This window comes from Salvia hispanica, chromosome 5 (assembly GCF_023119035.1).
Source record: "Salvia hispanica cultivar TCC Black 2014 chromosome 5, UniMelb_Shisp_WGS_1.0, whole genome shotgun sequence".
NCBI lineage: Eukaryota > Viridiplantae > Streptophyta > Magnoliopsida > Lamiales > Lamiaceae > Salvia > Salvia hispanica.
The window spans coordinates 17,593,978-17,607,816 of record NC_062969.1 but is presented as its reverse complement, the minus strand read 5'-3'; the positions used below and the strand labels follow the sequence as shown (position 1 = coordinate 17,607,816).

At 36.0% G+C, this 13,839-nt stretch overlaps 1 protein-coding gene across 2 annotated transcripts; it reads left to right on the top strand.

The window, feature by feature from the left end:
* The first annotated feature begins 3,290 nt into the window (after window positions 1–3,290).
* On the top strand, window positions 3,291–5,254 carry LOC125190722 (monooxygenase 2-like). Of its 2 annotated transcripts, none has more exons than XM_048088095.1 (6): window positions 3,291–3,576; window positions 3,645–3,791; window positions 3,863–3,928; window positions 3,999–4,161; window positions 4,235–4,463; window positions 4,574–5,254. In XM_048088095.1, exons 1-6 carry the CDS (start codon window positions 3,416–3,418, stop codon window positions 5,083–5,085), a joined length of 1,278 nt encoding a protein of 425 aa, XP_047944052.1. In that variant the 5' UTR covers window positions 3,291–3,415; the 3' UTR covers window positions 5,086–5,254. The 2 variants fall into 2 exon arrangements, with proteins under 2 accessions (XP_047944052.1, XP_047944054.1); XM_048088097.1 differs by having other exon boundaries at window positions 3,297–3,576; window positions 3,676–3,791.
* Window positions 5,255–13,839: the final 8,585 nt, after the last annotated feature.

Here is a 13,839-nt window from a genome sequence, read left to right as displayed (position 1 = left end):
TATATATTAGTTTTACATAGTAATAGAGTCATTTTGTCATTTTGGTACATTCCATAATAATAGAGTTATTTTCCTTTTTAGTAAATGTCAACACATTTTTCAACACCTATTTACTCTCTCTTATGGGCTGTGATCTGTTTGATGCTTAACACTAAGGAGGTGGTAGGACCTTAACGTTCACCATATATATTTATTTTATATTTGTACTAAAATTTAAAAAGAACGACTGCATGAACAAGATTTGATTGTGGTGAAGTTTAATTGTTTTGGACTTTTTAAAGTAGTTGGACACTAGAATTGTTTTTTAAAATATTTTGGGTATAATTGATTTTTTTTCCGGTGGCACAGGGATTACGGTATGTTGTACCGCATTTTGGTATACCACAAAAGTACGGTATACCGAAAATACGGTATGGTAATGGTATAAAAAACTACCTTACCGAATTTGCGGTATACCAAACTCCAGTATACCGAAAAATTTGGTATGGTATCGGTATACGGTATGACACTCACAGTACGGTATACCATACCGAACCACCCCTAGTGTCACGTGAGTTAAGACTAGATTCATAGCTTAAAAGTAATTTTAAAAGGAGGACCTCAATCAAATATAAGAGCATCAGCGGCGAAGGTCTTAGCTAAGCGCAACTGTCGTACCATTGGCGCGGCGCATACCCTGCTCGTTGTTGTGCTCTTGCTGACGGCACGGCAAGAGCACTGATGTGCCGAAGAGCACGCCTATGTGGTGCCTCCTGATTGGCTCGTTTTTATTCTGTTAATTTTTTTTAAAATAATAAAAAATCGAAAATAATCCAGAAAAAAGGAAAAAGAAAATATTTTCTGATTCCCAAAAATATAGCCGTTTTTTTACCCTTTTTTTCAATTTTTTAAATTTTTTTTATACCACAATTATCTATAAATATCCACATTCATCATCCATTCTTTACATCAAATTATCTCTCATTCATACATCAATTTTTTTTTATTATGAATTTAATTATGTAATTTTTTAATAATTTATAATAGTATTTCGGGTATTGTTAATGCATTTTAATATTGTGGAAATGTTTTTAGTAATTGGAGTATTTAAATTGAGTAATAGAATGGTGGGACCCTTGTGCATGCTCTTGTGGAAGAGCAGAGAGTAAAAAATGAATAAAAGTGGGTTCAGACCCACATCCATGCTCTTTTGTAAGAGCATGGATGGAGATGCTTTAAATCATGCATAATTGCCCGTTCAAATTAAAGTTGAATATTTTAAACCGGTTTGACCGGTTACCGGTTTTTGGTCAGACCGAGCGGTTTGAATGGTTCAAAACAATCCAATGTGTGAGCGGTTTTTGGGTGTAACCGAACTGGACACGGTACCAGTTCACGGCCCAACCGGTCGAACCGGCCGGTCCGATCTAATTTTTAAAACACTGATTTTAACTACCCTTATTCTCATCTTTCTTACTTACCTATTGTGCATTAATTTCTGTGTCATCCCAAATGTCTTTCTTTTGAGACAGAAGGAGTATATGAACATAATTTTTAATATAAAAGCGAATTAAACATAAAAGAAAAATAAAAGAGAAATATAAAAATAAAATCTGCGCACCTCAGGAGTTTCGATGTCGGGATAATTCATAAGGTAGACGGACCTAGAAACCAGCTAAGCTAGAAATCTATTTGAGTGTATTTGTGATCAAGCAAATTAAGATATTTTGCTTAGAGTATGAAGCTTCTAAACCTGTAAAAAATTATTTAAAGGAATATTTACTGAAAATCTGAAATATGAAAATCCCTTTGGGAAGTGTGAAGAAGTTACCAAAAACTTGGTAAGTTTATCAGAAAGAGAGTTATAAAATGAGTCTCTTTCTTCCTTATAAAACTCATTTTCTAGTGTTACTCCCTCCGTCTATTTCCTCTAATTTTTCTCTGTTTTTTACCTTGATTTACGGATCAATTTTATCTATTATGAAAATATCCTTATTTTGCAGTGATAATTTATAAATTTAGATTCTCTTAATTTCAAATACTATTATTAATAAAAACAATTCTCCAAGGACTAAATAGCTAATATCACATGCTTGAATATTTTCAAAATATTACTCATGTTTCAATTATATCATGAATGGGAAGAAACTATGCAAATTTATATCTAAAGATTTTTTTTTAAAAAAAATAAATAAAATTAACTCCTATATGAAGGAGGAAATTACAACTGATGTCAAGAGGGCTTGAACTCAGCCACCTCATACATTGAGGTCTAAGCTCTTTGCCGCTAGGACAAAGGCTCTTGACAAATTTATAAGATTGAATGTTCATATGATGTTAAAAATTTCAATTTGATCTAAATTAAAATTACCAATAATAAAAATCGTCTTAAAGTTAGGCTTAGTGTAACAAATTAGTTCGATGATATATAATGAAATAATATTTTAAATGTCAGTGTTTCAAGAAAATATAATTAATGTGTCATTAAATTAAATGTGGAATACATTTTATTCTATGTATTATTAATTCAGATTTTATTGCTTAAATAACTTCAAATTTCCATAATTTTAATTGTTTCTCATTGAATTTCTAGCATCATGTAACTAGTATATTGTTACCAATAACTAGAAATCGGGGTATAAGAAGTTTTTTTTCTGTGCAAATAATAACAAAACTTTAATCACATATGAAGTATCAGAACTTATTTGAAAATCACATAAGAAGTTGCTGATAGAATGTGACAGAATTCATATGTTAGCAAATTTAGGGATTGCCAAAGATGCCCTTCAAGCTATTTGGACACTTTTGTCCAAAAAGTAGCTAAAAACACTACATTCGTGATTATATTAAACGTATGGGTCTTCTGGCGCTATTTTTTTTGTTAGGGGTTTGTGGTGTCACAACCCGAAAAGTTAGGGACTTTTGACGCAGTTCACTCTATAATAAAATGTCAGGTGAATGAAGTTAGTGGAATGTGAGAACTATTACCATTTATGGAAGATTCTAACTAAGACTCTTAATGTGAGACAAACTAAAATAAAAAACTGGGACTACTAAAGTGAGACTGATGGAGTAGTATGTAAAAATGGAACTTAAATTGCACTACCTATTTTTTACTAACTTTCTTTAATAATTTTTAAAACCCGCGCGGGACGAAATTGAGACTCCTAAAGTGGAATTGAGGTATTTTTTTTCAAGGGGTCATAATGAATAAATAAAAATGTTACTCCTACTAATAAACAATGCAAATTCTCTTCCATCATAGAAAGTAATATACTCGATTTGTAGAAGTCTATGTTATGTTATTGTTGAGTATCGAATGGAAGTGGAGTAGTTGTTGTGTGGTGTAAGATGAACGCAAGCGGATGAAGGACGGCCACTCACTTGTAAGAGAAATCTAAAAAAAAGCGCACATTCATTCCAAGTTGGTATCAAGATGGCAATCCTACTACCGCCTTCAAAATGGCCACTCAGGCATCCTTCACGGCGGAGGAGGGTGACACCGGTGGTGGCGGCAGCGAGTGGTGTCCGGAAGGAAGACATAGTGATTGTGGGAGCCGGAATATCCGGGCTGGCAACCGCCGTTGCACTTCAAAGGTTTCTCACCACGACCTTCACCTGTCATTTGATTCGGAGATGGTTTTAAAAAGAATTGTTTTGAACAGAGTCGGAATTGAGTCTGTGGTGGTTGAGCAGGCTGCGTCGCTGAGGAGCGGTGGCACTTCGCTCACATTTTTCAAGAACGGATGGAAAGTGTTTGATGCCATTGGAGTGGCTGATGAGCTACGCCCACAGTTCCTCGAAATTGAAGAGTGAGTGTTTTGACTTACCTTCTTAGTAAGAATTTGCATTTGATTACATCCCTATATATATTTGTGTGCAGGATGGTTGTAAAAGCGGAGGGTGGGAGGGAGCTGCGTTCCTTCAGATTCAAAGATGAGGACCAAAGGTAAACCGAACCGAACTGAACCCTCTTGTTGATGTAAGATAATTTGAATGGAAGTTGTGAATGGAAGCAGTCAAGAAGTGCGTGCGGTAGAAAGGGGAACTCTGTTGGCGGCTCTGGCAAACCGGCTACCCCCGGCTGCCATTTCCTTCTCCTCTAAGCTTAAGAGCATCGAGACAGGCCACAACGACGACACCCTGCTCACATTCGATGATGATTCTGTCATATCTGCCAAGGTAGTTTCCATCTAGCTTGGATCACCACATTGACAAATGGCTTTCTTCTTCAACTTTAATCGCTGCCACTTAGGTTGTTATCGCCTGTGATGGGATACGGTCGCCAGTAGCCAAGTGGATGGGCTTTCCTGATCCCAGATACGTCGGCTATTGTGCTTTCCGCGGCCTTGGAGTCTACCCTGACGGCCAGCCATTCAAGCCACGAGTGACTTATGTCTATGGGAGAGGCATTCGTGCTGGATACGTTCCAGTTTCATCCACTAAGGTCTATTGGTTCGTCTGCTTCAACAGCCCGTCCCCGGGTATGCTTCCCTTCCACTTTTTATAACCTAACTATACTTGAATGGCATGGAAGATCAATAGTAAATATTGAATCTTGTATAGATCTTCCAACACTTTGTGCACATTTCAGGTCCCAAAATTACTGATCCATCCATATTGAGGCAGGAAACTGAGAATCTGCTCAGAGACTGGCCATCGGAGCTCTTAAGCATCGTCAAATCTACACCTGACGATACAATCATAAGAACCCCTCTGGTGGATCGTTGGCTGTGGCCGGGCATCACACCGCCTGCTTCATCAGGAAAGGTCGTTCTTGTTGGCGACGCTTGGCATCCAATGACCCCAAATCTTGGGCAAGGCGCTTGCTGCGCGCTCGAGGACGCAGTGGTCTTGGCCAATAAGTTGGGAGAGGCAATGAAGCTCGGAACCATGACAGTGGAAGAAGCGTTTAGGTCCTATGGAGCCGAGAGGTGGCCGCGGATCTTTCCCTTGACTCTCCGCGCCAATCTTGTGGGTGCTGTGCTGCAGCTTGACAACCCTGCGGTGTGCTCTCTTCGGGACAATTTAATTTTGCCCAAACTAGTTAGGTTGGGGCCAATGTTGGAGCATACCAATTTCGATTTTGAACCTCTGCAGCTATAGTCTTGGACATAACTCAAACAAGATTAGCTGTTGGAAATGGTAGTTTGTTTGCAAACGAACTAATCGGCATTATTGTAAATTACACGATTTAGACGGAAAAAAAATCGAAAACAGTTGTATAAATAAGTGTGAAGAATTAATTAATCCAAGGCATACGACAGATTTTCAATGTGGCGTTATACAAAGCTATGTTATCGATCTTAGATCACTGTATCTCGATATTTTGGAGCGTCAGCAACACCTTCTTCGATGTTGATGACGAGCATCTAAATCCTTACTTTGACAGCAATGGAGTCACCTTTATTTGCCAAATCTACTGCCATATTTAAGAGAATAATGTCAGTCTCAGAAGCTGATGGAATTAACGAACAAGAATATGCAAGCGAAGTCCATTAAACACAGCATCTTACACATAAAAGCTACTTGAAAATAAGAAACAGTTAATGAGGATATGCCAGGAAGCATAACCATATAAGATTTGTTAGTGACTACAGCAAACTTATTCCACAGACTACTCAGGCTTAAACGAGTTACTGACGAATTCAGGTATAGTTTATGGTGCTACAAGTTACATTCAGAAAGGGAATTCAGAAAGTTGGCATGTTCCCCCCAAATCAAATAAAATTATGTTGATACAGTCAACTTAATTTGTCTACTAATTAGTCACAATAAACTTTATCTACATTTAAAACGCATTGTAGGATCACATACTGAATCTTCATTTCATGAAACCAGGAAAGATCAATTCAAACTTTCTCCCAAACATATGTGGTTATTTATTCATCAGGAATAAGTCAGAACTAGTAACTTCCAGTCTCGACAATGATTCATCACTTACAAAGAAACTCACAACGGCAAACCTTGCAAACAACAATCATCAGTTACTTCGGTTGCTTCAAGTACATTATGTTGACAACCTATTCGATATCCCATTGTTGATATTTGAATCTCAAACAGTATGCAATTCTATAATCCAAGCCTATAAACCAACTAATCAACACCCAATTGTTGTATATCCTCTTGTGGAGGGGTGACATTTACTCTTTATGATTGAGTATCTAAATCTGATAAATCAAGCAAAATCAGAGAAGATGATAGAAAGTATCAAGGGTATTGCAAAAGCCCCCTTACGATGTTGTAACAGATAAAGTCAACAGAAGAAAACCCCTAGTAAAATTCCTCATCAATAAGCAGATGAATTAGTCCACCTCAATACCCCAAAATCCACAACCGAAGATCAAAATAGCCTAGAGTTAAAAGTGGTGAAGATCCATGGCTTAATTCTTGTTGTATACATAAATATCCATCTCTTCAAAGTGAATCGTCATATAAAACAAAAAAAATCTCAAGTCAAAATCAGGACTATAGATGATTTGAAATCCCCAATAATGGATCTCGATGGCCTCAGTTAATCTTAAAAGATCCGAAATCCAATTTCATGCCGAAGTAATTTCAGATCCTATCAATCAACCTAAAAATGGATAGCGATCAATAAAACAGGAGCAAAGAAAGCAAACCTGGAGCAGAGAAGAACCACAAGATGACGGCACAGATGAGGAGCATAATAGGGATGAGGTGGACGGCGGCCTCGGCGGATCTGAGGCGAAGACGGTCCTTCTTGGCGAGGTGTGATTCGGGATTGTAAGTGGGAAGAAGTTGTTGCTGCTGTTGCTGTTGGTCGGCATCTGGTGGAGAAGGGGAGGAGGAGAAAAACTCGTCGGAGACACGAGTGGAGCTCCCGGAGCGATACATGTTACAAAAATTGGGGTTGGATTTTGGTCAACTCGACGACTATTCTATTTAAGATTGCAACCGCCGCCGTCCCGCGCTAAAATCACTCACTTGCCTCGTTTTATTCGTCACTTTTCCTTTTTATTTTCTTCTTCTCTTCTCCTTTTAATATTCTCTACTTTTCTACTATGTTATACTCTTACTCTATCCTCCGTCCATTAAAAAAAAAATAGTCTTATTTGTGTTATTGATCAGATAAATTTTAACGAGAAATTAGTAAAATTAGAGAGGAAGAAGAAAAGAATAGATAAAATATGCATCTTGTTACAAAACTCACAGTAGCAAAATGAGATTGTTTATTTGATGGGGGAAGGTAATTGAATGCAAAACATGTATACATCTTGTTGCAAAACACATGACTATCATTTTTAGATAATTTGAATATCATTATTAGTTCATTCTAAGTTAGTTTAAAATTTTTAATATTAAAAATACGGATGTTGTTGTTTAATCATTTTAGGTTATTCTTGTTAAATAAACTAAAATCGAACTAAAAATATATGGAATCTGAAAATGACCAGAATGTGTTTGATTTTGTGATACTCCTCCATCTTAAAAATATAACACGAGAATTATTGCACGGGAATTAATGACCTATTCCCTCCGTTCTTTATTAATAGAGACATTTCTTTTCGATAGGGAGTTTAGAATAGTGTGTTAAATGGTTAGTGAAAAAAGTAAGAGGGATTAAAATAAGAGAGATGAAGAGAGAATAAAATACTCCCTCCGTCCCACTTTAGGAGTCCCGGATTACTACTTTTGGATGTTCCACTTTAGGAGTCCCGGTTGGAATATTCTATAACTGGTAATAGGCCCCACATTCCACTCACATTTTTCCACTCACATTTTATTATAAAACTAATATATAAAAATATGACTCATTTTCCACTACCTTTTTTCACCAACTTTCCTTTATATTTCTTAAAACTCGTGCCGAACTCAACTGAGACTCCTAAAGTGGGACGGAGGGAGTAGAACGGAGAATTACTTTTTTGCCAAAAATAGAAATGACAGAATTAACTTGGAACTTCCCAAAATAAAAAAATGACTCTATTAACATGGAACGGAGGGAGTACTATGGAAGTCGTTCAAAAATCATAATTGGTCTACTATGCGAGTACTTAGAGTTGTCTGCTTCTTATGTATTTAAATATAAATTAAAACATCTCATAAATACAACAGCAAAACACATTATAACAAAATATTCATTCTCATAAAATGGTAAAAATGGATATATGGATAAAGAATTATTCCCTCTGTCCCACCTAAGATGACCAATTTTTCTTTTTAGTTTGTCCCAAGATGACCTAATACTAAAAATATAAACACATATATTTCTACTTTATTCTCTCTCTTATTTTATTCTCTCCACTAAACATACAAAATAAAGTTGCACAAAATTCTGTGCCGCCCAAGGAAGGTGTCGTCTTCCTTGGGAGGGTAGAGTGTTACATATACAAGCATTCGAAAGATACTTTCAGTATACTAAACTCTAAAAGAGTCCAATTTGATAATATCCTCAGAAGGCGTTCAAAAAATGCTCTATTATTCAGAAACCCAACTAGTTGAAATTTATTCTCTCGAATAATAAATAAAGGTTTCAAACTAGACTACTCTTGGAAAAAGATATTAATTATTAAAGTCAAATAGCAAACTTAAAATAAGTAGTAGATATTTATATCTTAAACATTGAAAATAATAAATTAAAGTGGTAAAATTGGATTACTCATAATTTAGGATTGGACGGACAGTCAATATTATTATACAATAGTGGCTGGTAATAATATTTGTTAGAGTTTTGTATACTAGAAATCACCATTCGAGTGATTGGATATTGTAAAAACTCTTATTTTATTTTCCAAGGAATAAAACAGATTATTTGTCATAATAGTGTTATGTTTATATTTAATGGTTGTTTTACATGTTTAAATGTATAAGAAACATATAAAGTCTAAGTCTTTATTTTATTAGACCGGTTCTAGGCGTCGTCCACTTTAAGGTAACACGGTCAGTTCTGAACAAAGGAAAAACTGAATATCACAACCCAGATACGCCTTGATTACCTATCGTGAAAGGTTGCAATGTCAGCCCGTATATTTCAAAGCCTTACTGAAATAAGATGACATTGGTATGATATAGCACTTAATAGATCTAACAACGAGACATGTCTTTATGCTATCTACTGAAAGACGAGGTCTTGATAAACAATCATTTCTTAATCAATATATTTAGCATTGAGCATACCTTACTGATTATGCATTACTTTGACTTATCAAATGGTGTGGGTTTTTCGAAACGCAATAATCCTGATATCTTGGGTAGTGGTGATTAATATTGTAGAGATCAAATCATTCGTGATTTACTAATAACCGAGATCTCTTTGATTACACCGCAAGTCGGAGATGGTCAATCTCCCTAGAACACACAGACCAAATACATCAAAGAAAAGAAACAAGATACAAGATACTCCCTCTGTCCGCCATGTTCATTTTTCCTTATTGGTCCGACCACCAATAAATGTCTCATTTCACTTTTACTATATTTGATAAGTGGATCCCGCATTCCACTAACTCATTTTCATTCACATTTTATTATAAAACAAATATATAATACTTCGAGCCAGTCAAATATGGGACGTTTATGCATGGTCAAAGGGAATATCTATTACAAGTCAAAATCCTAGCACTAGTCAGATCCTCCACTGGTCTGACTCTAAGCCAAGCACCACTAGTAATTATACTAAGCACACACGTAAGTAACACCAGCAACTAGATCCAAAGGGATCTGAACAAGTTACTAAAAGAGACCGTCAAGAAGATATAGAATGTGGCATAGGTTGCACACGCAACTTCACAATGTCAAAGGCCTTCTCTATCTTCACCAACAAGTCATAAGGGAGCACAATGAGACCAATCGAACCCCAAATCCTAGGGATCCACCGATTGCTACTTCACCAGCCTTCTACTACACGGAACCGACAAATCTCCTCACAAACATAGCCTATGGCTCAAAAAGTCACGAATCTCTCATATATCAACGAATTGCCCAAAGATCTCCCCCCGTCAGAACAGATCGAAACTCAACCATTCAATCTCGAACAAAACTGACCGATCAACACAAAAGTTGACGGATCCTTACTTAGAACTCACGAAAAGATGAGAAGGAGTTGTCGGAGAAGATGGTCAGCAAAGATCAGATAAGAGAGAGAGAAGTTTCTTGAGAAAAGACGGAGAGAAAATATCAGAGAGAGAAAGAGTGTGCAATGTTGAATGAGAGAATGAGTGTGAGTCATAAGACTTAACACTCAGCGAAGAAGCACAGATAAAATCCAACAGTCACAGCTCATGATCCTCGTGCAACAATCTGGAGTCCCCAGGTAAGTAACGTGCCTCAAGCTTGTTAGGCCACCACAAATGATACGGGCCTCTCAATTAATTCATCCCATTGAATTAATTCTCAAGCCCAATACCAATTCGGTCCATTAGTCTCACAATATCTAGCGATGCTAGGATTGCTATTATATTGGAACGCGCGCTAATGAGTCTTGTTTGATAATGTCCTAAAGAGGAGCTCGAAACAATATTTTTTCGGAACCTAGCTAGTTGGATTTTTTTTTATTCCATGAATAATACATAAGCATTTCTTGTTGAGTCCACTCTTGGAATTAACAATGTATTAATTAATTAAGTCCATAGCAAACATTAATTAATGGACATTATATCTTTAGCGCGAGAAATAATTTTTAAAAGTGGAAACCTCGTATTTGGATAGGTGATACAATATTATTACTGTAGTGGTTGGTAATGATATTCCAATATGAGCTTGAATTATATTTTGGGTTCAATTTAATTAGATAAGAGCCAATTGGGGGTGGCCTGCATCTAAACCTCCATAGATCTCTGACTTGGCCCAATATGTAACTTAATATAAATGGGAGAATAAAGGAGAGACAAGGTACAACTTAATACACAATTTTTGTCCGCCTCTCTCTCTTTGTGAGGCGCCGATTTTTTTGGTCTCGTACTTTATGTGGGAGTTCCGTCTTCTTTATTAAAGTCCTATACATTTTGATAATAACAGCCTATCATGATATCGAAATATAGTTCGGGAACCAGTAAGAAGATTTGTGGTCTAGTATTGAAGATCATCACATGGAGAAGTAGCGATCAATCTATTATTCTTTGAAGAATCAAGAAGTTATTTAATCCTCTCCGTAGAAAAGCATGTTTTAGGTTTCTATTAATCAAAGGCATATTTTAATTCAAGTTTTGATCCTGATACATGTGATAATTATGCCGAATAGATTTTGTCTAAATAATCTGCTAAATAGATCTAATTCTCTGATTTATTTGTTCTTTGGTTACCAACCCCATCAATATTTTGTTTGAATTTAAATTAAATTGGGGCTCAATTTAATTAGTTATAGTCCAACAGGTTTGGCTTTAGTCCTACCTCCATGGATCTCTAATTTGGTTCATTATAACTATATATAAAGGAGATTATAGAAAATATTTGGGACCAAATGATCACAAAAGTTTTATGCCCTACTTTCACCGGTGGACGAAAAATCAGTTCTCTCCGAAGCAAAAATTATGTCTTCTTTCTAGTCAAGTCCTTTTGGTTCTGACAAGCTTTACCCACCAAAAGGTCATAATCTCAGTTCGAGAATAGATTAGGTGATTCGTGGTCGAGTAATACCTCATCGCATGAAGAAGGTGCAACTAATCGTGTATTCTTTGGAGAATCAAATCGGTAATTCTAAACCATAAAAAATTCATTTTTATGATATTAATTCCTTGAGCATGAACTATATGTGTTCTTGTATGCAATTAACTGTTTAGCATGTGAATCAATTAATCTCATAATATGTCAAAATCGATCATATGTCTAATTTATTTGTTTATGCAAGTCTTCTGCTATGCAAGGAGGACCAAAACCCCTTCATGTATTAGGAGTGTGCTCACAAGATATGCAATTTATCTATATTTTATCAGGATAGGAAGGATCAGCTGGTGATGGAAGAGTTTTAAGGGATGCAATCACAATGGAAAATGGATTGGTCGTTCCTCGTGGTAAGATTGTAATCCCATTTTTAAAATTAGAAGAATTGCAAAATTTTAATCGAAAACTAACACGTGACATAATTGGTAATGTTCATATTATTTGGTGGATGATGGATACACAAATGGTGAAGGATTTCTTGCACCATTTCAATGTCAAAGATATCATGTAAATAATTGGAATGAAAGACATCAACCTACTAATACCAAAGAATTAGTTAATATGAGGTACTCCTCTTATAGAAATATCCTTAGAAGTCTTTCCTTCTATCCAGCAAAGTTTTTTAATCGGATCATCTGAGCATGTTGCTTACTTCATAATTTCATAAAGAAAGAAATTTGTGTATATCAAATGGATAATAAAGATGATGTCTTATTTGAAGGAAAAGAAGATGATGATGGAGAAGATAGAGAATTTTTTGTTTCAATCGAACCTTCTAATGACTGGACAAATTTTAGAAATAGTCTTGCTAATAACATGTTCAGTACTTGGAGGTGATATATTCAGTAGAAGGTTGATTATTTTTTTGTTCAACTGACTGCATATTTTGGTTAATTGTACTGACTGCATATCTTATTTTCTTGTAATTGACTGCTTATTTTATTTGTAATTGACTGCGCAATTATTATTTACTGACTGCATATTTTTGTTTTTTATAGGGTTTTTGGCTTTTTAAACCAAAACCTTTCCCCGAATTCCGGTTTTTCCCATGAACTACGAGATTTATTTTTAAAACCACGAACTTTCATTTTGTTAGGATTTTCCCCCGGCGGGTCAATGACGAAACTCAGGTTGTCTACATGTCAATTTTAATCCTATTTGTTACTAAATTGATTACTTGGATCCTATTTGGCACAATAATACATACAATCACAAGTATTACATAACAAATGACAACTTTTGAATAAACAAAACACAACTTTAACATTTTGAATTATGCTATTCGGGTCGGGTTGGTAAAATCCTAACGAAATGTAAGTTCATGGTTTTAAAAACAAATCTCATAGTTCATGGGAAAAACCGGAATTCGGGGAAAGGTTTTGGTTTTAAAAGCCAAAAACCCTTTTTTATATGATCATCTTGAAAAGAATGGATTCATAAAGCAAGAGGTCCTAGTAGAAACAAAAGAAAAATGAAATTATTTTCAAGATCCAAACTTATTGAGGATCTTCTTGATATGGTGAATGTTGGAGCATATAAGGCTGACTGTTCAACACCACTCGACAGACGAAACCATAAATCGCCGTAAATCTCCCCCACACTGACGAAATCGATGAGCTTCATCGACAATGACGTATTTACTCAAACCCAGGCCAAAATCGGTGACGACTTCACATATTCCAAACAATCAGGACAAAACCACCAACCTAGAGACGACACTGAAGGTAGCCTTAGATCTCGACACCTCCACCGAGGAAAACGGAAAAAAAACCACCATCTACGCCGGATGACATTTCTTCCATCACCAGAGAAAGGTAAAAGCTACAAACCCAAACCTTAATTTTTTCCAAATTACTTGTTTAGATTTCAAATGATTAGTTTCAAATCAATTTAATTAGAGAAATTTTTTTAGATCAGTTCGCTAATTAAATTGATTTTAAGCTAATCATTTGAAATCTAAACATGCAATTTGGAAAAAAATATTAGGGTTTAGGTTTGTAGCTTTTACCTTTCTCTGGGGTGGAAGAAATGTTGTCCGGCGTAGATGGTGGTTTTTTCTCCGTTTTCCTCGGTGGAGGTGTCGAGATCTAGGGCTACCTTCGGTGTCGTCTCTGGGTCGGTGGTTTTGTCCTGATTATTTGGAATATGTGAAGTCGTCGCCGATTTTGGCCTGGGTTTGGGTAAATACGTCGGTGCCGATGAAGCTCACCGATTTCGTTGGTGAGGGGGAGATTTATGGCG

Bases quoted from the DNA above. Each gene is read 5' to 3' on its own strand.
- LOC125190722 (XM_048088095.1), top strand. From the start codon at position 3,416: ATGGCAATCCTACTACCGCCTTCAAAATGGCCACTCAGGCATCCTTCA. The intron at 3,577-3,644 runs GTTTCTCACCAC...TGTTTTGAACAG, and splicing joins ACCGCCGTTGCACTTCAAAG to AGTCGGAATTGAGTCTGTGG. The intron at 4,464-4,573 runs GTATGCTTCCCT...TGCACATTTCAG, and splicing joins CTTCAACAGCCCGTCCCCGG to GTCCCAAAATTACTGATCCA.